Genomic DNA, 22,311 nt, shown 5'->3' with positions numbered 1-22,311 from the left:
ACTCCCTCATTAGTCTGCCTGCCCTGTCAGTCAGGCTATCTTGGAGCTTTGGCTTCTCCCCATTGCCCTTGGGGACTGTCAGTCTCAGGGTCCTGATTTACCATTGACCCTTCCCCTTTCTTTTGGTACTGGGAACTAGCCAAACAAAAAAACCCAGTACATTTTAGTAAAGGACCAACAATCCCCTTACACAAGCTGTTACCTAGGGTTCTTTCAACCCAAATCTCTTGGTAACTTTTACTCTGTCTGAGGTGGTGTCAGGAAATAAATCGGGATAAACGGCCGTCCGACCGATAGATGGCTGGTACAAACAGGAATTACTCCTTTTCTTTTTAACACAAGAGTGCTTTCACTTCAAGCTAAACTTTATTTAGTCTCAAGCACTTACATTTCTGCAAGAGGTTAGGAAAACACCCCAACCCTGAATAATTACTGAAGCTGAGTGTGACTCTCGAGTGGCACAGCAGCAACCTGTCTGCTGGTGGGAAATACAAGATGCATCTAGAGGGAGAGAGAGATCAGCCCCCAAACTTTTTTTCCCCTTCTTTATATATTAGTAATACAATTTTATAAGCAAGCAGTTTCAACGGTCAAGCAAGAAGTTGCCTTATGATTATTGATTAACCAGGTGTGGGGTTTTTTTGCCAGAGTTTGCAGCCTTGAGGTCCCTAAAATGCATGTATCAGCAGCTTAACAAAATTCTTATTAGGAAGGATGCGGGGTCAAGCTGCCCTTTCTGTGGCACCCAAAATCCTTTCCCCTCCTGCCTTGGTTAAGCTGAGGCTGCTGCATGGCCAATATATGGCCTGCTGACTTTGCTGCTTTTAGCATTAAGCAATAGCGGTTTCAGGCACTTTACTGGTTTGCCAAAATCTCTCCATATAGTTCCCCTCCTTAAAGGTCACCTGTCACATGAGGTTGCTGCCGCACCTTTTCTGGATGCACCTGAGCTGAGATCCAACAAAAGCTCAAGGCTCTCAGCCTAGACTGAGCAAATTATCTTTTTGTTGGCATCCCATACTTAGCACACCTGTATAGCAATTGACAAGCGATTGCTTCAGCCTCCTTTCCCATTTGAAGGAGGGGCGACAAGTAGGATATGTTCCTTTCCCAGGGGTACGAGTGCTGGTAGCAGTAACCACTGACTTATCTGTCAGGGGACTTCCATTGCCGGATTTTGTGCCAGGTCCAGCATATCATCAGGCTGGTAACAAAAACGATTACTATTTGGCACCCCAAGATTACTATGATGGGATGTAGGGCCAAATTCAGCATGCCTATGCCAGTGGGGGACCATCCCAATAACACTTCCCGCCAGTGGTGTGACAGATCTTGGCCAAATCTTGCAAATACCCATTGAATTTCATTGACATTATGATGCATGGTAACCATGACTCTGTGCCCTTCCTGTTTTGCAGTATCTAGCTGGTTCTTTAAATCAAGGTGTAGAAGCAACGTTTGTAAAGCAATTAAATCCATTCCAAGGGACACAGGTGTTACAACTGAATACAAAGTATAAGACACCTTTAACTTACTATATTTAAATTTGGTGTACATGACATTCAAAATCACATCCCCTAATTACTATAAAATGAAGAAACATATATTCTCATAAGGATTATGATTTACTTCATGAACTTAACTTCCTTTGTTTGCCAATATCTCTATGTTAGTACCATCCAGCACTCCAACTTCTAATCCAGTTCCACCCGAAGCAGTGCAATACATTTCTTGGGAGCCTTTTCTTTAGGCTCCCGACGCCTCCTGGCTGCCAGGCAAATCCAAGAACCTATAACGAGAGTGATCAGTTAAGGTGAGCTACTATCAGCAGGAGAGAAAAAAAACACCTTTCATAGTGATAATAAAGATGGGCCATTTCCAGCAGTTGACAACAACGTGTGAGGAATAGTGTGGAGGGGGAATAAACACGGGGAAATAGTTTTACTTTGTGTAATGACACATCCACTCCTTGTCTTTTTTTTCCTCTTTCTCCTGCTGGTAGTCGCTCAACTTAACGGATCACTCTCGTTACAGTGTGTATGGTAACACCCATTGTTTCATGTTCTCTGTGTATATAAATCGTCCTGCTGTATTTTCCACTGCATGCATCCGATGAAGTGTGCTGTACCTCACGAAAGCTTATGCTCAAATAAATTTGTTAGTCTCTAAGGTGCCACAAGTCCTCCTTTTATTTTTGTGAATACAGACTAACACGGCTTCTACTCTGAAACCTTATACCAATTAGTTTCTTTTATTTGATGATTCATTACCTTCACCCTTCGCTTTGACCTTGTCTCCCTCTGAAGAATGAGGAACTTATTTAGTAGATATTTTAATGAAAAATATGCATGTGGTCAGCTTCCCTCTTAGTTTGCTTTGTTAACCACTGAGTGTGAAGGTGTTAAGTCCTCTTCTGCGATAGGGATGTAATTGCTCTTGAAGTAACATAGGCCTGTCTCCATTTTGATGGATACATTATCCAGAACTCTCCACATATGCATGAAGCACAATGGAAATCTCGAAGGCTGCACATTAACATGTAATGACTGGGATCCAAGGGAAGCAGAATACGATTGCATGGCACTTTGGGACACAGGGTACAAACCGACTGGGTTTTAGGTTTGCTGCTATCCACAGCAGAAAGAGTGAGGCTAAGAAAAACACACACACAGAGTGAGAGAGATGAAATCGACGATTTGGAAAAGCTGGAAGATGACTCTGCCAAAATGAATGTAGAGTTCAGTTTTGTTTTATCAGATTAACAAGGGATCTGGAAATCCTGTTTCCCAGTTGCCTAAGCAATGCAGTCTTCTTCTGAAAAGGCTGTCTTGTGTTGCTGCAAATACCTCCTGGCTGCAGCACCCCAGAAGAGATGGTGTCTACAAGGAGCCTGAAATTATTTGGACTCACTGAAATGCCATCGGTTTCAGAGTAGCAGCCGTGTTAGTCTGTATTCGCAAAAAGAAAAGGAGTACTTGTGGCACCTTAGAGACTAACAAATTTATTAGAGCATAAGCTTTCGTGAGCTACAGCTCACTTCATCGGATGCATTTTTTGATGTGAGCTGTAGCTCACGAAAGCTTATGCTCTAATAAATTTGTTAGTCTCTAAGGTGCCATAAGTACTCCTTTTCTTTTTGCGAATACAGACTTACACGGCTGCTACTCTGAAACCTGTATATAAACACTGGAAGAGTGGTAAAGACGAAAGAGAAAAAGTTCATGATCAGCGGCAAGTATCTGCCCCATCCTATAGCCTTCCAACTACTGGTTCGGGATCTCCTTCCAGTGACAATGATTAATGGTTTCCTAAATCAAGAAAATAAATGAAGTAATTTCTTTCATGTGTCAAAACAAAATAATGTTTAATTTTGTGGGTCACAAATCGCAACAAAAGGGAATATATATACATTTTTGCATAAAGACACTAGATAAAAAAATACTTTTTTCATGTGTCAAACCAAGAGATATAATCTTTTAATTTCAAGCATAAAGAAAGTGTAACAATTATTTCTTTTCATGCACCAATACTAATGATAAAATATTTTGTTTCCTAGGTCAAGAAAGTGAATACTTTTTGTTTTGTGCCTCAAAGGAACAGATACATGTAAGATACTTTTCAGAGTAGCAGCCGTATTAGTCTGTATCTGCAAAAAGAAAAGAGCTAAAACCCACTTCATCAGATGCTTTGACAGGTGTGGCAGAGCAGAGCAGACTAAGCCCCACCCCCTCAGGAGGACACAATTCCCGTAAGCCGTGGGACTCTATCGGCAGAGTCCGGGACCCATGCTGTGTTACAGCAAGACTTTGTCCTTGTGAAACAAGCATTGAACTTCCAGCACACGGGCTGCTGCGTCTGGAGGGGAGACTGTGGGGCTGGGACGGACTACATTGCTCTTTACGGTGCGATTGGGCCTTAAGAACGAGACCCTTCGTTCATCTTCGCTGCTGCTCCTGCTCCTTGGCCCTCTTGCTCCAGTATTTGCTCCAGGCCTCCTGGAACATGTTTTTGCAGCAGATTTTGGCCTTCAGTTTGGCGCGTATGAGGAAAGAGGCCCCCATCTTCGGGTGGAGAGAGAGGTCTCCTCTGGCGGAGGGAGAAGCCGAGGCTTCAGCATGACCGGGATCAAACCGTGGATCTTTTCTGTGGTGCCGAAGGCAAATGGCTCCTCAGACGCAAAAGCCTCTCCCAGGATGAGAGCAGCTTCTAAGTGGGCGTTTTCCATCTCCTTGGCTTCGTAACCAGTAAGGAATTTCATTTTTATCGACTGTAGCTCACGAAAGCTTCTGCTCAAATCAATGCGTTAGTCTCTAAGGTGCCACAAAAAGAAAAGGAGTACTGGTGGCACCTTAGAGACTAACAAATTTATTAGAGCATAAGCTTTCGTGAGCTACAGCTCACTTTATCGGATGCATTTGGTGGAAAAAACAGAGGAGAGATTTATATACACACACACAGAGAACATGAAACAATGGGTTTATCATACACACTGTAAGGAGAGTGATCACTTAAGATGAGCCATCACCAGCAGCGGGGGGGGGGGGGGGGGGGGGGAAAGGAGGAAAACCTTTCATGGTGACAAGCAAGGTAGGCTAATTCCAGCAGTTAACAAGAATATCAGAGGAACAGTGGGGGGTGGGGTGGGAGGGAGAAATACCATGGGGAAATAGTTTTACTTTGTGTAATGACTCATCCATTCCCAGTCTCTATTCAAGCCTAAGTTAATTGTATCCAGTTTGCAAATTAATTCCAATTCAGCAGTCTCTCGTTGGAGTCTGTTTTTGAAGCTTTTTTGTTGAAGTATAGCCACTCTTAGGTCTGTGATCGAGTGACCAGAGAGACTGAAGTGTTCTCCAACTGGTTTTTGAATGTTATAATTCTTGACGTCTGATTTGTGTCCATTCATTCTTTTACGTAGAGACTGTCCAGTTTGGCCAATGTACATGGCAGAGGGGCATTGCTGGCCCATGATGGCATATATCACATTGGTAGATGTGCAGGTGAACGAGCCTCTGATAGTGTGGCTGATGTGATTAGGCCCTATGATGGTGTCCCCTGAATAGATATGTGGACAGAGTTGGCAACGGGCTTTGTTGCAAGGATAGAATCATAGAATCATAGAATCATAGAATATCAGGGTTGGAAGGGACCCCAGAAGGTCATCTAGTCCAACCCCGTGCTCAAAGCAGGACCAAGTCCCAGTTAAATCATCCCAGCCAGGGCTTTGTCAAGCCTGACCTTAAAAACTTCTAAGGAAGGAGATTCTACCACCTCCCTAGGTAACGCATTCCAGTGTTTCACCACCCTCTTAGTGAAAAAGTTTTTCCTAATATCCAATCTAAACCTCCCCCATTGCAACTTGAGACCATTACTCCTCGTTCTGTCATCTGCTACCATTGAGAACAGTCTAGAGCCATCCTCTTTGAAACCCCCTTTCAGGTAGTTGAAAGCAGCTATCAAATCCCCCCTCATTCTTCTCTTCTGCAGACTAAACAATCCCAGCTCCCTCAGCCTCTCCTCATAAGTCAAGGTTATAGGTTCCTGGGTTAGTGGTTCTGTTGTGTGGTGTGTGGTTGCTGGTGAGTATTTGCTTCAGATTGGGGGGCTGTCTGTAAGCAAGGACTGGTCTATCTCCCAAGATCTGTGAGAGTGATGGCTCGTCCTTCAGGATAGGTTGTAGATCTTTGATGATGCGTTGGAGAGGTTTTAGTTGGGGGCTGAAGGTGATGGCTAGTGGCGTTCTGTTGTTTTCTTTGTTGGGCCTGTCCTGTAGTAGGTGACTTCTGGGTACTCTTCTGGCTCTGTCAATCTGTTTCTTCACTTCAGCAGGTGGGTACTGTAGTTGTAGGAATGCACGATAGAGATCTTGTAGGTGTTTGTCTCTGTCTGAGGGGTTGGAGCAAATGCGGTTATATCGTAGCGCTTGGCTGTAGACAATGGATCGAGTGGTATGATCTGGATGAAAGCTAGAGGCATGTAGGTAGGAATAGCGGTCAGTAGGTTTCCGATACAGGGTGGTGTTTTTGTGACCATCGCTTATTAGCACCGTAGTGTCCAGGAAGTGGATCTCTTGTGTGGACTGGTCCAGGCTGAGGTTGATGGTGGGATGGAAATTGTTGAAATCATGGTGGAATTCCTCCAGGGCTTCTTTTCCATGGGTCCAGATGATGAAGATGTCATCAATGTAGCGCAAGTAGAGTAGGGGCATTAGGGGACGAGAGCTGAGGAAGCGTTGTTCTAAGTCAGCCATAAAAATGTTGGCATCCTGTGGGGCCATGCGGGTACCCATCGCAGTGCCGCTGATTTGAAGGTATACATTGTCCCCAAATGTGAAATAGTTATGGGTCAGGACAAAGTCACAAGGTGCCACAAGTTCTCCTTTTCTTTTTATGTAAGATGCTGAAAATTTTGCAGTGTTAATTGCAGGGGGGGCGGGGGGGCCGGTTGGACCCTGGCTGGGCGGGGGGCGGGACGCGGGGGGGGCGGTCGGATCCTGGGGGGGGAGGGTCGGGGCGCGGGGACACGAGAGTTCGCCTGAGGCGCGGGAAGGAGGGGGAGGGGCAGGCTGACGCCGGGCCCCGCCCTTCGCTGGGCCGGCGGAGGCGGAAGCGGCGCCCGGGGCAGGCTGGGAGTTGTAGTTCCGGACTCTCCCGGGAGCGGAAGTGGCGCCGGACGGGGGAGGCGGGGCTCGCGCGGCCGGGGAAGCGTTGGGGGAGGGGGGGGGGCCGTTGGCGCTCCGGGCATGCGCAGATCGCGGGGCGAGACCTTCCTTAACCCCCGCGCGCCCGGCCCCCGCTGGAGCCGCCCTGGGGCCGCCCCGGGCTCTGCCCGCCCCGCTGCGGCGCTGCAGCCTCCAGGTACCGGAGCGAGCCCCGGTGGGGGGGGCCCTGGGGAAAGGGGCGGAGGGAAAATGTCGGCGCAGCACGGACGAGGCCGGGGGGGGGGAAGAGCCGGGGACCCGCGGGGGGGGGGCTGAGACCCCCTCGGATTTACCGCTGCCCCCTCCCCTGGGGACCCCCCCGCTCCCGCCCCGCCCCCTTTTCTCTGCACAGCAGCCAGGGTGGCCCCCCCGCCCCCTCCCCTGGTGCTGCGGGGACCCCAAACAAAATCCGGGATCCCGCAGTGGCGGGACTTGCAGAGCCCCCGGGTGAGCGCAGGCCCCGTGGCGCAGGGCTCTGCACAGACGCGGACCAGATCAGGGTCCCCAGTGTGACGGGCGCTGCACAGACACCAGGGCGATCCCCGCCCTGCCGTCCAAACCCGCCGCTGGCCCCTGCCGGCCGCCTCCGGCTCACAGGGCTCAGGCAAAGAGCCAGATCCCGGCTCTAGTGCTGTCCTGCTGCTGGTCTGGGTCCTGAAGGTCTCTGCCATGCCGGTGTTTTAGGCACTGGTGCAACCCCTTAGTATGGACACAGTTTACACTAGTGCACTCGGATTAGCACTGGTGCACCACGTCCCAGCTGGAAGGTTTGGGGTGTGACGGGGGACAGTGACCTCACTGAGGCCTGGGGCTGGCTGAGCCGTGCAGCTGGTAACGGAGGGGCAGCAGTGAGTGCTGGAGCTATGAGCCAGGAGCACAGCCCCCCAGGACTGGACACTGACTTCTCCTGACCCAGGACACCCCACCCCAGCTGTGTGTAGGGACTGCAGCTGAGCTGCCCTGCCAGGCCGCCTGTGCATCCCTGGACAAACCACCTCTTCCTGCACCTAATACAGTGGGGTCTGGGGGCCTTTCCAAGCTGCGGGTGAGGGGGCTCTGGACTTTCCAGGGTGTGTTCGTGGCTCTGTCACTGACCTGCTTGGTGATCTCGGGCAAGTCTCAGCCCCTCTCTGTTTTCCTCCTACCCATTGTCTACTTGGATTGTGATCTCTTTGGGGGAAGACCTGTCCCTCTCTGTCTGTGCAGTGCCCAGCACGATGGGGGTGCTGATCTCAGTCAGGCTCTCTGCCATGCGCAGCATGATGGGGCGCTGATCGCCATCAGTGTCTGTGCAACGCAAGGCCACAGACACTGAGAGTCACAGACTTTAAGGCCAGAAGGGACCATCGTGATCATCTAGTCTGAGCTTGTGCACATCGCAGGCCACAGAACCTCCCTGTAGTAGACCCCTAACCTGTGGCTGAGTTAATGAAGTCCTCAAATCATGATTTACAGACTTCAGCTTGCAAAAAAACCCACCATTTACACAAGTTTAAACCTCCAAATCACTCACGCCATGCCCCATGCTGCAGAAGAATGCAACCCCCCCTCGCCCCCAAGGTCTCTGCGAATCTGAGTCTGGGCAAAATTCCTTCCCATCCCCAAATATGGCAATCAATTAGACCCTGAGCATGTGGAAAAGAGCCAGCAGCCAGACACCTGGGAAAGAAGTCTCTGTAGTAACTCAGAGCCCTCCCCATCGAGTGTCCCATCCCCGGCCTTTGGAGATATTTGCTGCTAGGAGTTGCAGATTGACTACATGCCATTGTAGGCAGTCCTGTCACACCAGCCCCTCCATAAAGGTATCGAGCTCAGACTTGAAGCCAGTTAGGTTTTTTGCCCCCACTGCTCCCCTTGGGGGCTATTCCAAAACTTCACTCTGATGGTTAGAAACCTTTGCCTAACTTCAAGCCAAAACTCATTGACGGCCTGTATCCATTTGTTCTAGTGTCAGCATTTGTGCTTAACCTAAAAACTCCTCTCCTTCCCTGGTATTTAGCCTTCTGATGTATTTATAGACAGCATTCATATCTCCCCTCAGACTTCTTTTGGTTTGGCTAAACAAGCCAAGCTCTTTGAGCCGCCCCTCATAAGGCAGATTTTCCATTCCTCAGATCATCCTAGTAACCCTTCTCTGCACCTCTTCCACTTTGAATTCATCCTTCTTAAACACGGGAGACCAGAATGGCCCACAGTATTTCAGAATTCACCTCCCCACCCCTCTGCAGAGCCCAGCAATTAGGAATTTATCCAGTGGACTGGGTGACTTTGAGCCAGACACTGAAAGATCCTTGTGCCTTAGGTTCCACAGTGGCCAAAGGAGTTTACAAGTACTCCCTCCCCAGACTCCCGGGGGCAGCCAGGGATAATTAGTGGGTTATGGGAATTAGAAAATGAAAATTCATTAAGAACGATGATATTTGTGTGTTTCTTATTAAATCCGTAGACACCCACCAATCCCCGTCCTTCTTCCGATGAGCTATAAATATCTAAGGGACTCGGCTACTGATCCTGCAGTGAGTTTCTGCCCTTCCCCACTGTCCATAGCAGCACTTTTAAGAACAGGCCAGGGAAACATGTAAATACTTCGAACCAAATTCCGGTAGCTGCTGAGTACGCACAAGTTAAAATGAAACCAATGTCCCGTCCCTCCAAGGACCTGGCCCCTAGTACAAAATAATAGACGCTCCCCGGAAATCTGAAATGGCCACTTCATAACTGATAAATAAGATTCTATCTATTGACTTGTGGGAATTACCAATAAAAGAAAGAACCCAGTGAAGGAGGGAAAGATCTTGTGTGTCTTTACATATCGGTATAATCTAATCTGGAAATTTATACAGTGAAATGCCTTATTCATAACCCTATTGCCTGTACCCTCTAGGGACCTTAATTCTGTCCAGTCCCAGTTGCTTCTGTCTCCCAGCATTCCCCCAAGCCCCTTCATCCCTCCAACTATCTGTTGCCAGTCTTCCCTCGCTGCTACCCCTTCCTGAGTGGCAGAGAAACTCGAAGCTCTATCCCCTTCTCTTAGCCTCTGAAAGTTGCTGTGCCCAGGGCTTTGCTGTCTTTGTGAATTGCAGGTAGGGATGGGGGATCATCACTTTCTGTGTATTTACCGAACATTCATCTAGTCACTGATGCCTTCATTAATGCAGAAATAAGGTTGCCCCGCAGTATGTTGGGCCCTGCCAGAATGACAAGTTCAGCAAAAGGTAAACCTCCAAAAACTAGGAAATAGAGAGCTAATGTGCATGCCAGTGCAACCTTAACTCTGCCCCCTGGAGCTGCCAACAGCCACTGGGCGTTCTCTGCCTGCACTCCACCTGCACTCACTCTGTTAGGTGTAGCTGCACGAAAGGTAGAGGTGTTAGTTAGAGCAACTTGGAGGAGGTGTGATTGTGATATGAGAAGATCTGGGTCTGAGTCCCACACATGTGTGCAATGAAAGGAATGAGGTGCATGTGTACCTTGAGTTTCTAGTGTGTATCGTTTCTGCACTGAGCTGTGCATGTTGTCAGGAGGAAATGGGACGGTTTGCCATGGGAATGGTCAGCAGTGAGATGGGATCTGAGAGCACTCTGTGTGCTTAATGATGGGTAAGCGAATGTAGAATGTCAGCTGGAACTTCTATGAGTAAGGATGAAAGAGTTGTAAAAAAGAGTGAAGAGGTGTTCAATTGACCAAGTGTGTGGCTGTTTCTGGGGAACAGGTTCAGTGTCTGAATGTAGAACAGGTGTCAGTAGCTCCTGTATAATGCAGCTCATCTAAAACCAAATTCCGTCTTAGCAACGATAAAGTGCTTTATTGTGTGCCACGGTTGTCATTTTTTCTAGTACTTTGGTGATAGGCACTATCTCAAATGGCCAGGTGCACACAGGTGTGCTGTAGGAGTAAAGAAAGGATCACTCATGTGGGTGAGAATTAGAATTACATTGGTGTGTACCTTATCTCTACGTTTCCTGATTTATTACAAGTTTGAGTTTGCTGATCTCTCTTCTGGAGAGGCTCCAGGCAGCCTTAAATCCTGAATTATAAGTTTTTGGAAGTGAATTTCCTAGCTTTTTGCACAGAGCGATGTTGGCTGGAGGAGTTAGCAGCCCTATAGACAGTTGCGGGTCTCACACAAGTTTGCAATCAGAGGAACAGAGAAGTGCAATGACTTACCCAAGATCACCCAGCAGGCCTGTGCCAGAGCCAGGAATAGTCCCTGTCCAGTGCTCTCTCCATGTAGTTCCTGGGTGATTCTGAAGTGCTCCTTCCCTCTTCTGTACTTTTTCTTATGGTGGAATGGGAATAATGGTTATGCTTTCAAATGTCTCTCTCTTTCTCCACCTCCTCCTTCTGCCACCATTTCCAGTTCCGCCTCCCCTTCTTGTTCATCCCCTCCAGCCCTCTCTTAGCACTGTAGAAGCCAGCAGCTATTTCCTGTCCTAGGCTGCTGCACACACGTATTACAGGCAACAGCTGCATATGGTCTGGTGCATGTCACCTGGGACCTCATGTAGCCTGATCTGCTCACTGAGCTGGGTCCCTCATTGCTACTTCCAGCTGGGCCTTCTGCTCCTGGTCCAGCCATGCCCTAGTCCTCCTCCAAACAGGTCCCATCCCATATGCAGTCTGGCCTACCCCTCCACACCATACATGTGTAGCATCTACCTTTAAACTATTCCTATTTGGGATGATTAAATTTGTGTTACCTTCAGCTCTCTTCCCCACAATCCCACTTTCAGTTGTTTGGTGGTGCCCCAATGGTTTTCCATTGTTAGTTTGGGATGGAGCAAGGCTGATCACTTGAGCACTGTGTTACCTTGCTAGCTGACTAGTGAGAAGTGACGACTCCCTCTTGGGTGGATGGGCCAATCCCGGGACCCGTTACCTCTCAGTGACTGATTTTTCCATTCCAAGTTCATAAAATAGATTTTCAATATAAATGCTTTGTTCTGTACATATGACCCATACATTGATCTCTCAGTCATTATGAGTCTTGACCAGTTAAGACTTTCTGTAGACACCTCATATGACCATCCTCCAAGAGATGTGTTTGGTGTGATGGGTTTGTCATGTCTCAGGTGAGAGCTGCTGGCAAAGATGAAGTGACCCTTTGCCAAGGGTTCTCTGTCTCACTGTCTGACTCCCGTAGGCCAGGAGAGGACAACTTTCTGCCAATGGCCTTCAGGACAGGTGCTGAGTTCACTGCAGTGCCCATTGTCCCCTCTCCATTTCCCTTCCTGGTATGCTATCTGGGATGCTGACCCACTTCCAACTTCCCAGGTGTGACGCAGCAGGGAGCAGGCTGGATTGACTGGGGAATGTCATCTAGTTCTGCTGGGACTGTGTGCATGGGGGATGGGAGAGCAGGGGATGACTCCACTTGAGTGAGGATACCCGAGTCTGTAACCTGAGCTGGGAGGGGGTTGGACCCAGGTGACACCTTTGCCCAGGAAACTGGAAAAGGCTGGAGGAGGAGCTGGGGGAAGGAGGAGTGAGACTGCGGGAGGGGGGTTTCAGTTTTGGGGCTGGCTAGTAAGATGCAAGGAACCCCAAGTCTGGGATCTAAGCTCCTTGCCCCCCACCCTGAGGGACCTGGCTGAGGGGTCCTGGATGTACTTACAAGCCCTGCTTGGAACTGTGTTCCTGTCATCTAATAAACCTTCTGTGTTACTGGCTGGCTGAGAGTCACGGTGAATCCCAGGAAGTGAGGGTGCAGGGCCCTGACTCCCACACAGTCCATGACAACTACTGGCATCCCGTGGACTGCGCTTCCTGCAGTAAGTGACTGGGGAGTAGTAAAACGAAGGGGGATTGACGAGGACCAGGTGTGCTGAAGGCCCAGAGAGGAGCGGTTTCGGCAGGGCGGTTAACCCTTGGGAGTGTGTGACCAGCTAGAAGGACTTTTGCAGTAACAGTGCCCCCCTGGGGAGGAGGAGTCTGCAGCTCAACCCCAGCAAAGAGGTGGTGACCTCGAGAAGGGCTGGCACCCTGGAGTTTCTCCCTGGAAACTGTTGGGAGTGGCGAGCACACAGGCCAGGGAGTGGCCAGCAAGGAGATGTATAGCAAATGCCTTAACAGCAACCTGGTGGAGCTGTGCAAGCAGAGGGGGCTGTGCATTGGAGGCTCACCAAGGAACAGCTGATTGCCCAGCTGGAGGAGGGAGATCGCTCGAATGAACCGATCCCTGTCTCTGAGGGAAGCAGCCTGGCAGATGCAGTGCAGGCACGGGTTTCTGTCCCAGTGGGGAGTGAACAGGTGGCTGCTGAGGGCTTCCTGAGACCCCTCCTACCTATGCCGAGGGGAAGGGCGGGGAGGAGACCAGCAAATACTAAGGGCACTGTGATCCCTGCAGCCAGCAGGGGATTCTCCCGGCAGAGCTCCCTATCGCTGGACGGCTGCAATGGGAGAAGGAGCTAAAACTGAGACTTGGAGCTCAGGCAGTGGGAACTGCTGGAAGAACGGGAAAAGCAGCATCAGCATGAGCTGGAGGAGAAGGAGAAGAGGAGACAGCATGAGCTGGAGTTGGCCAGGTTGAGGAGCAGCGAGCCCCTATCTGCGATGAGTGATGGGGGACCCAGGATGGCACGGAGCTTTGATAAGTGCCTCCTGGCCCAGCATAAGCATGGGGAGGACATGGATGACTTCCTGGATGCCTTTGAGATGGCCTGCAAGCTGCACCAGGTTGATCCTGCAGACAGGCTCAGGTTTCTCACCCCCTTAGTGGACCCCAAAGCCATGGCATTGTATCGCTGACTGGAAGGTGTGGAGAAAGGGGACTACAAACTATTCAAAAAGGCCCTGCTATGCGAGTTTGGGCCGACTCCTGAGATGTATCTGGAAAGGTTCCGGAATCAGCGTAAAACCCCTGAGGCCTCATATCTACAACTAGCTGTCCGCATGGAGGCATATGCCACCAAGTGGGCAGAGGGGGCCCAGATGAAGGAAGACCTGATTAAACTGATTGTACTAGAGCAACTGTATGAGTGGTGCCCATCCGACCTGGAGCTTTGGTTGGTGGACAGAAAGCCAGGGACCCCACGACACGCAGGGACCCCATGACACGCAGGGTGGCTGGCCGATGAGTTTGTGAAGAGCTGGACAGGGAGTGGCAGGGAGGAGTCCCAAAGAAACAGGCCCATCACGATGCAGAGAGAGAGTCACCATGGGACCTCCCAGTGGGGAAATATGGAGAACCCCTTTCCAAGGGGAACATCCAGCGTCCGGGCCAACCAACCAGCTCTAGGGGACCAATAGGACATGGGCTGCTATTACTGTGGCCAGAGAGGCCACATATGGACCCAATGCCCCAAGCTCAGGGACAGACTGAGCAGACCAAACCCACCCAGGGTTAACTGGGTAGGGACCCAGTCGGATGAGGGGAAGGCTTCCCAGGCAAGGGGGGCTGGCAGCTTATCAACTGCTCAGGAGGGGGGAGGGCCCCAGGCCAGCTCCTCTGGGGGGCTGGATGCCCCAGACTCAAGGTTCTCCATTTACCGGGTGGGTGTGGTACTGTCCCTGCGGAGTGAGTGACTTGTTTCCCTGGAGGTGGATGGGAGGAAGGTCAATGGATACTGGGATATGGGCGCGGAGGTGACACTGGCCAGGCCTGAGGTGGTGGCACCAGATCGGGTGATGCCCAACGCCTACCTGACCCTGATGGGGGTGGGGCAGGACCCCATTCAAGGTGCCCGTAGTGAGGGTACACCTGAAATGGGGTGGCCAAGGAGGGCCCCAAGGACGTGGAATTGCACCACCATTTGCCTACTGAGGTGTTAATGGAAGGGGACCTGGAGGACTGGCCAAGTAACCCCCAAGGTGCCCTGGTCATGACCCATAGCCAGAGCCAGCGAGGGGCACTGCGCCCTGACCTTGGGGAGAGTACCTTGCCTCGGGCACAGAACCTTACCCTGGAGGGGAGGGAGCACAGTGGGGCACGGCTCAGAGAGCTGTGGCCTCAGACCCAGCCAGCGAGAGGGAACCGGTCCCCATCCCTTTCTCGGCCGCTGAGTTTCAGGCCGAGTTGCAGAAAGATCCACCCTTGAGGAAGCTCAGGGACCTGGCCGACCTCAATGCGGTACAGATCATGAGGAGAGGTTGCCAGGAGAGGTTCCTGTGGGAGAATGGGTTCTGATACCGAGAATGGGCCATACCCCCAAGGGAAATGGAGTCTTGAAGGATCAGGAGGCAGCTGGTGGGTCCCCCAGAAGCTGCGCCGCAAGTTACTGTACCTGGCCCATGACATCCCCCTCTCAGGGCACCAGGGAATCCGGCGCACCCAGCCGAGGCTGCTACAAATTTTTACTGGCCTGGGGTCTTTACCACTGTCCAGCAATATTGCCGATCTGTGACCCCCCTGTCAGAGGGTGGGAAAGGCCTGGGACAAGGGGAAAGCGGCTTTGAGACCTTTGCCCATCAGAGAGGAACCTTTCCAGAAGGTGGCCGTGGACATAGTGGGGCCTCTCAGCAAGATGACCTGGTCGGGGAAGAAATACATTCTGATGGTGGTAGATTTCGCCATCCACTACCCCAAGGCAGTGCCCTGAGCTTCCATTGAAGCAGACACCGTGGCAGATGTGCTGCTGACCATTTTCAGCTGAGTGGGGTTCCCCAAGTTAGTCTTGACAGACCAAGGACCCAACTTCATGTCGGCTCTGCTCCGGTGCTTGTGGGAGAAATGTGGGGTCCGGCACAACTGGGCCTCAACTTATCACCCCCAATCCAATGGGCTGCTGGAGAGGTTCAATGGGACTCTAAAAATGATGCTGAAAACCTTTATGAACCAGCACCCGCATGACTGGGACAAGTACTTACCTCACCTGCTGTTCACTTATAGGGAAGTACCCCAGGAGCCTACTGCGTTTTCGCCTTTTGAATTGTTATATGGCAGGAGGGTAAGGGGGCCCTTAGACCTGATGAGAGATGAATGGGAGGGGAAGGCCACTCCTGATGGAGAATCAGTGGTGGAGTATGTCCTGAGCTTCCGAGAGAGACTTGCTGCATTCATGGGCCTGGCCAGGGAGAATTTAGCCAGAGCCCAGAGGAAGCAGAAGGCCTGGTATGACCGCACAGCCTGGCCCGTGCCTAGGCCATCGGGGATCAGGTGATGGTTCTCATCTCCGTGAGGAAAAACAAACTACAGGCTGCCTGGGAAGGTCCCTTCAAGGTTGTCAAGCAGCTAAATGAGGTCTGACGAGCTCCTAGACAAACTGGGAGGAGCCCGGTACCTTACCATCATGGACCTTACAAAGGGCTACTGGCAAGTGCCACTGGATGCAGATGCCAGGCTAAAATCGGCCTTTATCACCCCTCTGGGGCTCTGTGAGTTCCTGACCCTGCCTTCGGTCTCAAGGGAGCGCCGGCCACCTTCCAGCGCCTGGTGGATCAGCTACGGAGCGGGATGGAGAGTTTTGCCATGGCGTATATTGACAATATCTGTGTCTTTAGTCAGACCTGAGAGGACCATGTGTCCCAGGTTAGACAAGTGCTGGACTGACTCCAGAAAACGGGGCTCACTGTAAAAGCTGAGAAGTGCAAGGTGGGGATGGCAGAAGTGTCTTACCTGGGCCATCGGGTGGGGAGCGGCCACCTAAAGCCGGAACCAGCCAAGGTGGAGGTGATCAGAGACTGGCCCACTCCCCAAACCAAAAAGCAGGTCCAAGCCTTTATTGGGATGGTGGAGTACTATTGAAGATTTGTGACCCACTTTAGCACCATAGCCACCCCCATCACTGGGCTATGCAAGAAGGGGAAGCCAGACAACGTGGTCTGGACCGAGCAGTGCCAGAGGGCTCTCTGCGCACTAAAGGAGGCTCTGGTCAGTGGCCCAGTTCTGGCAAACCTAGACTTTGACAAGCCCTTTATGGTGTTCACTGACGCCTCAGACACGGGGCTGGGTGCGGTGTTAATGCGGGAGGATGAAAGGAGGGAGAGACTCCCCATCGTGTACTTGAGCAAGAGGTTGCTACCCCAGGAGCAAAACTACATGGCCTCGAGGAGGAGTGTCTGGCCATGGAGTGGGCCCTCAAGAAACTAGAGCCATATGTATTTGGGAAACACTTCACCGTGTACACTGACCACCCTCCCCTGACCTGGCTACACCAGATGAAAGGAGCCAACGCCAAGCTCCGGAGGTGGAGCCTGCTCCTGCAGGATTATGATATGGACGTGGTAGCGTCTAACATGATAGCAGATGCATCGTCCCAGAGAGGGGGCCCTGAACTTCCCCAGGTCACTGGTCAGAGTGACCCCGCTCAGTTCAGACTCAAAGTGGGGAGAGATGTGACGCAGCAGGGAGTTGGGTGGATTGACTGGGTAATGTCTAGTTCTGCTGGGACCGTGTGCATGGGGGATGGGAAAGCAGGGGATGACTCCACTTGAGTGAGGATACCTGAGCCTGTAACCTGAGCTGGGAGGGGGTTGGACCCAGGTGACAGCTTTGCCCAGGAAACTGGACAAAGGCTGGAGGAGGAGCTGGGGGGGAAGGAGGAGTGAGACTGTGGGAGGGGTCTTTCATTTTTGGGGCTGGCTGGTAAGATGTAGGGAACCCCAAGTCTGGAGTCAAAGCTCCTTCCCGCCTCCCCCCGCCAAGGGACCTGGCTGAGGGGTCCTGGTTGTACTTACAAGCCCTGCTTGGAACTTTGTTCCTGTCATCTAATAAACCTTCTGTGGCCAGGCCCAGGGAAGGGCCCCCTATCAGCCGCATCCCTGATGTGTTGGGGAGACTCACTGGCAGCATTGCCTTTGAGGGTGCTGCTCCCTCCTGCTCCCACTCCCTCCCCTCCCCCTTTACTGCCACCACAATGCCTGTCACCTTCACTTCCTGAGCAGTGACCCCCAGAATGTGTTTTGTTATCCCTTTCCTTACCCACACTCCCAGGGTCTGTTGTGCACCCTCTGTCACTCACCTCTGTCTCAGGAGACAAGGCAGGTCACTGGGTGCGGGTGATGCTCTTCTGGAGCTCCATCATCACTGATCCTCTTTGAAGGTTGCCGGGATGCTGATGTGCACTGGAGGGGAACTGGGGCTTGATTGAGCCCATACTGCATTTGGCCAACACGGTGTCACTGTAAAGCCTGCTCTGCATTGCTGCAAATTGCCCTTGGTGGCGTTGGGCGCTTAAGTCTCTGTAACGCTGTCTTCAGTGACTCGAGAGCATGAGCACCAGCCTCAGGCAGACCGGTAAGAAGCGGGGCACAAACCCCAAATTGATTGTGAGGTCGATATGTAGATTTCACCAACCAAGTATCAAGTGTAAAGGCTTCAGGCACTGTAACAGCATTAACATGAAGAAAAGGAGCACTTGTGGCACCTTAGAGACTAACAAATTTATTAGAGCATAAGCTTTCGTGAGCTACAGCTCACTTCATCGGATGCATAGCTTTCGTGAGCTGTAGCTCACGAAAGCTTATGCTCTAATAAATTTGTTAGTCTCTAAGGTGCCACAAGTATTCCTTTTCTTTTTGCGAATACAGACTAACACGGCTGCTACTCTGAAACCCAGCATTAACATGGAATCACAGACAGTCCCTGTCATAAATATAAAGGGAAGGGTAAACACCTTTAAAATCCCTCCTGGCCAGAGGAAAAATCCTTTCACCTGTAAAGGGTTAAGAAGCTAGGATAACCTCGCTGGCACCTGATCACAATGACCAATGAGGAGACAAGAGACTTTCAAAGCTGGAGGGAGGGAGAAACAAAGGGTCTGTCTGGGTGATCCTTTTGCCGGGGACAGAACAGGAATGGACTTAGAACTTAGTAAGTAATCTAGCTAGATATGCGTTAGATTATGATTTCTTTAAATGGCTGAGAAATTAGACTGTGCTGAATAGAATGAATATTCTTGTCTTTGTGTCTTTCTTGTAGCTTAAGGTTTTGCCTAGAGGGATTCTCTATGTTTTGAATGTAATTACCCTGTAAGGTATTTACCATCCCGATTTTACAGAGGTGATTCTTTTTACCTTTTCTTATATTAAAATTCTTCTTGTAAGAAACTGAATGCTTTTTTCATTGTTCTTAAGATCCAAGGGTTTGGGTCTGTGGTCACCTATGCAAATTGGTGAGGATTTTTATGAAGCCTTCCCCAGGCAAGGGGGGTGCAAGGTTTTGGTGAGGATTCTGGGGGAAAGACGTTTCCAAACAACTGTTTCTCAAAAAATAAACCCGGACGTTTGGTGGTGGCAGTGGAAGTCCAAGGGCAAAGGGTAAAATAGTTTGTACCTTGGGGAAGTTTTAACCTAAGCTGGTAAAAGTAAGCTTAGGAGGTTTTCATGCAGATCCCCACATCCGTACCCTAGAATTCAGAGTGGGGAAGGAACCTTGACAGTCCCTTTGGGTCATCCCATATATCCCACCATGCAGGTGAGCTCACCTTTGTGATAGATGGTCCCTTTGATGTTATGAGTGTAATATAGTGTCTCATTGAAAGGTGACAGGGCCAGAAAGAGTTAAGTAGCTCACAGACTGACATGACCCATGGCCGAACTTTAGAGACTGGTTAGGAAGATCTGTAAATGAATACAGCTTTGAAATGCAGCCTGCATTGTTAGAGATAGAAGGGTAGATGTTTATTCAGGTCTTGTGATGTAAGCAAACAAGTCTTGCCTATTGCTTTAGTTTTGATTCAAAGATCAAAAAAGGAGTATTAACATTTAGGAAAATACTTGAGTGAAATAATATTATTGTCTATATATTGCTTTGAAGGTTGTGGAAACCTGTATCTGAACTGTTTAATGGATAAATTACCCTTTGCTAATTGCCATGATGTTTGGGAGAAGGAAAATTAATCCTACTGTTTTCTCAGGCCAAAAGGCTGCAGGAAATGTATAAAAACCTTGGGACATGATCCTTCTTCATCTCAGATCTGCTTGGGGTTTCAAGAGGGGGAAACCTTAAGCCATAAGGATTGAGATCACCAGTCATTGACTGGACTCACCCTGAATATGGACATGGGACTATAACCTATGGACTATTTCTAAAAGGACGTTTGGCAACTACAAGCTCATCTCTGCTATATATCTGGACCTCAAGAAGTTGAGCTCAAGTCTGTATGTATATTGATCTTTTAACCAACACTCTCTCTCCTCTTTTTTTAATAAATTTTAGTTTAGTTAACAAGAATTGACTATAAGGGTATATTTTGGGTAAGATTTAAGTTATCATTGGACCTGGGTATGTGGCTGATCCTGTGGGGTTGGAAGAACCTTTTCTTTGATATGATGAAATAAGATTTTCAGTAATCATCATCATATGTTTGACATGTGTGTCTGGATGGAGGCCTGAGGCTGGATACTTTACTTTTAAACATAAAAAAGAAGCTTAAAAGAAGTGGAAGCTTGGACATATGACCAGGGAAGAGTATAAAAATATTGCTCGGGCATGTAGGAAAGATATCAGGAGGGCCAAATCGCACCTGGAGCTGCAGCTAGCAAGAGATGTCAAGAGTAACAAGAAGGGTTTCTTCAGGTATGTTGGCAACAAGAAGAAAGCCAAGGAAAGTGTGGGCCCCTTACTGAATGAGGGAGGCAAGCTAGTGACAGAGGATGTGGAAAAAGCTAATGTACTCAATGCTTTTTTTGCCTCTGTTTTCACTAACAAGGTCAGCTCCCAGACTGCTGTGCTGGGCAACACAAAATGGGGAAGAGATGGCCAGCCCTCTGTAGAGATAGAGGTGGTTAGGGACTATTTAGAAAAGCTGGACGTGCACAAGTCCATGGGGCCGGACGAATTGCATCCGAGAGTGCTGAAGGAATTGGCGGCTGTGATTGCAGAGCCCTTGGCCATTATCTTTGAAAACTCGTGGCGAACGGGGGAAGTCCCGGATGACTGGAAAAAGGCTAATGTAGTGCCCATCTTTAAAAAAGGGAAGAAGGAGGATCCTGGGAACTACAGGCCGGTCAGCCTCACCTCAGTCCCTGGAAAAATCATGGAGCAGGTCCTCAAAGAATCAATCCTGAAGCACTTAGAGGAGAGGAAAGTGATCAGGAACAGTCAGCATGGATTCACCAAGGGAAGGTCATGCCTGACTAATCTAATCGCCTTTTATGATGAGATTACTGGTTCTGTGGATGAAGGGAAAGCAGTGGATGTATTGTTTCTTGACTTTAGCAAAGCTTTTGACACGGTCTCCCACAGCATTCTTGTCAGCAAGTTAAGGAAGTATGGGCTGGATGAATGCACTATAAGGTGGGTAGAAAGCTGGCTAGATTGTCGGGCTCAACGGGTAGTGATCAATGGCTCCATGTCTAGTTGGCAGCCGGTGTCAAGTGGAGTGCCCCAGGGGTCGGTCCTGGGGCCCGTTTTGTTCAATATCTTCATAAATGATCTGGAGGATGGTGTGGATTGCACTCTCAGCAAATTTGCGGATGATACTAAACTGGGAGGAGTGGTAGATACGCTGGAGGGGAGGGATAGGATACAGAAGGACCTAGACAAATTGGAAGATTGGGCCAAAAGAAATCTAATGAGGTTCAATAAGGATAAGTGCAGGGTCCTGCACTTAGGATGGAAGAATCCAATGCACCGCTACAGACTAGGGACCGAATGGCTCGGCAGCAGTTCTGCGGAAAAGGACCTAGGGGTGACAGTGGACGAGAAGCTGGATATGAGTCAGCAGTGTGCCCTTGTTGCCAAGAAGGCCAATGGCATTTTGGGATGTATAAGTAGGGGCATAGCGAGCAGATCGAGGGACGTGATCGTTCCCCTCTATTCGACACTGGTGAGGCCTCATCTGGAGTACTGTGTCCAGTTTTGGGCCCCACACTACAGGAAGGATGTGGATAAATTGGAAAGAGTACAACGAAGGGCAACGAAAATGATTAGGGGTCTAGAGCACATGACTTATGAGGAGAGGCTGAGGGAGCTGGGATTGTTTAGTCTGGAGAAGAGAAGAATGAGGGGGGATTTGATAGCTGCTTTCAACTACCTGAAAGGGGGTTTCAAAGAGGATGGCTCTAGACTGTTCTCAATGGTAGCAGATGACAGAACGAGGAGTAATGGTCTCAAGTTGCAATGGGGGAGGTTTAGATTGGATATTAGGAAAAACTTTTTCACTAAGAGGGTGGTGAAACACTGGAATGCGTTACCTAGGGAGGTGGTAGAATCTCCTTCCTTAGAGGTTTTTAAGGTCAGGCTTGACAAAGCCCTAGCTGGGATGATTTAACTGGGACTTGGTCCTGCTTTGAGCAGGGGGTTGGACTAGATGACCTTCTGGGGTCCCTTCCAACCCTGATATTCTATGATTCTATGATTCTAAGGGAACTGCGTTGTTTGAACTTCTGAGTAACCAGTGAGGTACTATAGAAGCTGTCGTGCTGGCTTGGTATATCGAAGTATTGGAATATCCACCAGCTTTTGGGGTTTTTCTGCCCCGTTCTGTTAGCAGTTCACCCTAATTGAGTGACCTCAGCTGGCTCCCACGGGCAGCATCATCTCCCCCTTACACCAGGGGTTCTCAACCTTTTTCTTTCTGAGGCTCCCCCAACATAGTATAAAAACTCCCTAGCCCATGTGGGCCACAATAACTGGTTTTCCGCATACAAAAGCGAGGGCTGACGTTAGGGGGTAGCAAGCAGGACAACTGCCTGGGGCCCCATGCCACAGGGGCCCCCACAAAGCTACA

The 22,311-nt window shown here is 49.9% G+C and overlaps 2 protein-coding genes across 7 annotated transcripts in view; both read left to right on the top strand.

The window, feature by feature from the left end:
- LOC119849403 (zinc finger protein 501-like) overlaps nt 1–22,311 on the top strand; it is a 1,099,011-nt gene that overhangs the window by 65,743 nt on the left and 1,010,957 nt on the right. For 3 of the 6 annotated variants that reach the window (XM_043503824.1, XM_043503826.1, XM_043503833.1), the window contains exon 1: nt 6,717–6,857. The exons of 1 other annotated variant lie outside the window; for it this stretch is intronic. In XM_043503824.1, coding sequence (XP_043359759.1) covers nt 6,743–6,857 — 115 coding nt within the window. In that variant the 5' untranslated portion in view covers nt 6,717–6,742. Of the gene's footprint in view, nt 1–6,716; nt 6,858–22,311 lie in introns of those variants that run through there. 2 more of the 6 variants (XM_043503841.1, XM_043503840.1) reach the window with 2 other exon arrangements.
- LOC119849388 (zinc finger protein OZF-like) overlaps nt 1–22,311 on the top strand; it is an 875,044-nt gene that overhangs the window by 356,124 nt on the left and 496,609 nt on the right. The window lies entirely within an intron of this gene.

The sequence above is a fragment of the Dermochelys coriacea genome, chromosome 28 (genome assembly GCF_009764565.3).
Source record: "Dermochelys coriacea isolate rDerCor1 chromosome 28, rDerCor1.pri.v4, whole genome shotgun sequence".
Classification (NCBI taxonomy): Eukaryota; Metazoa; Chordata; order Testudines; family Dermochelyidae; genus Dermochelys; species Dermochelys coriacea.
The sequence above is the reverse complement of the archived record's forward strand: the minus strand, read 5'-3'. Positions and strand labels throughout refer to the sequence as shown.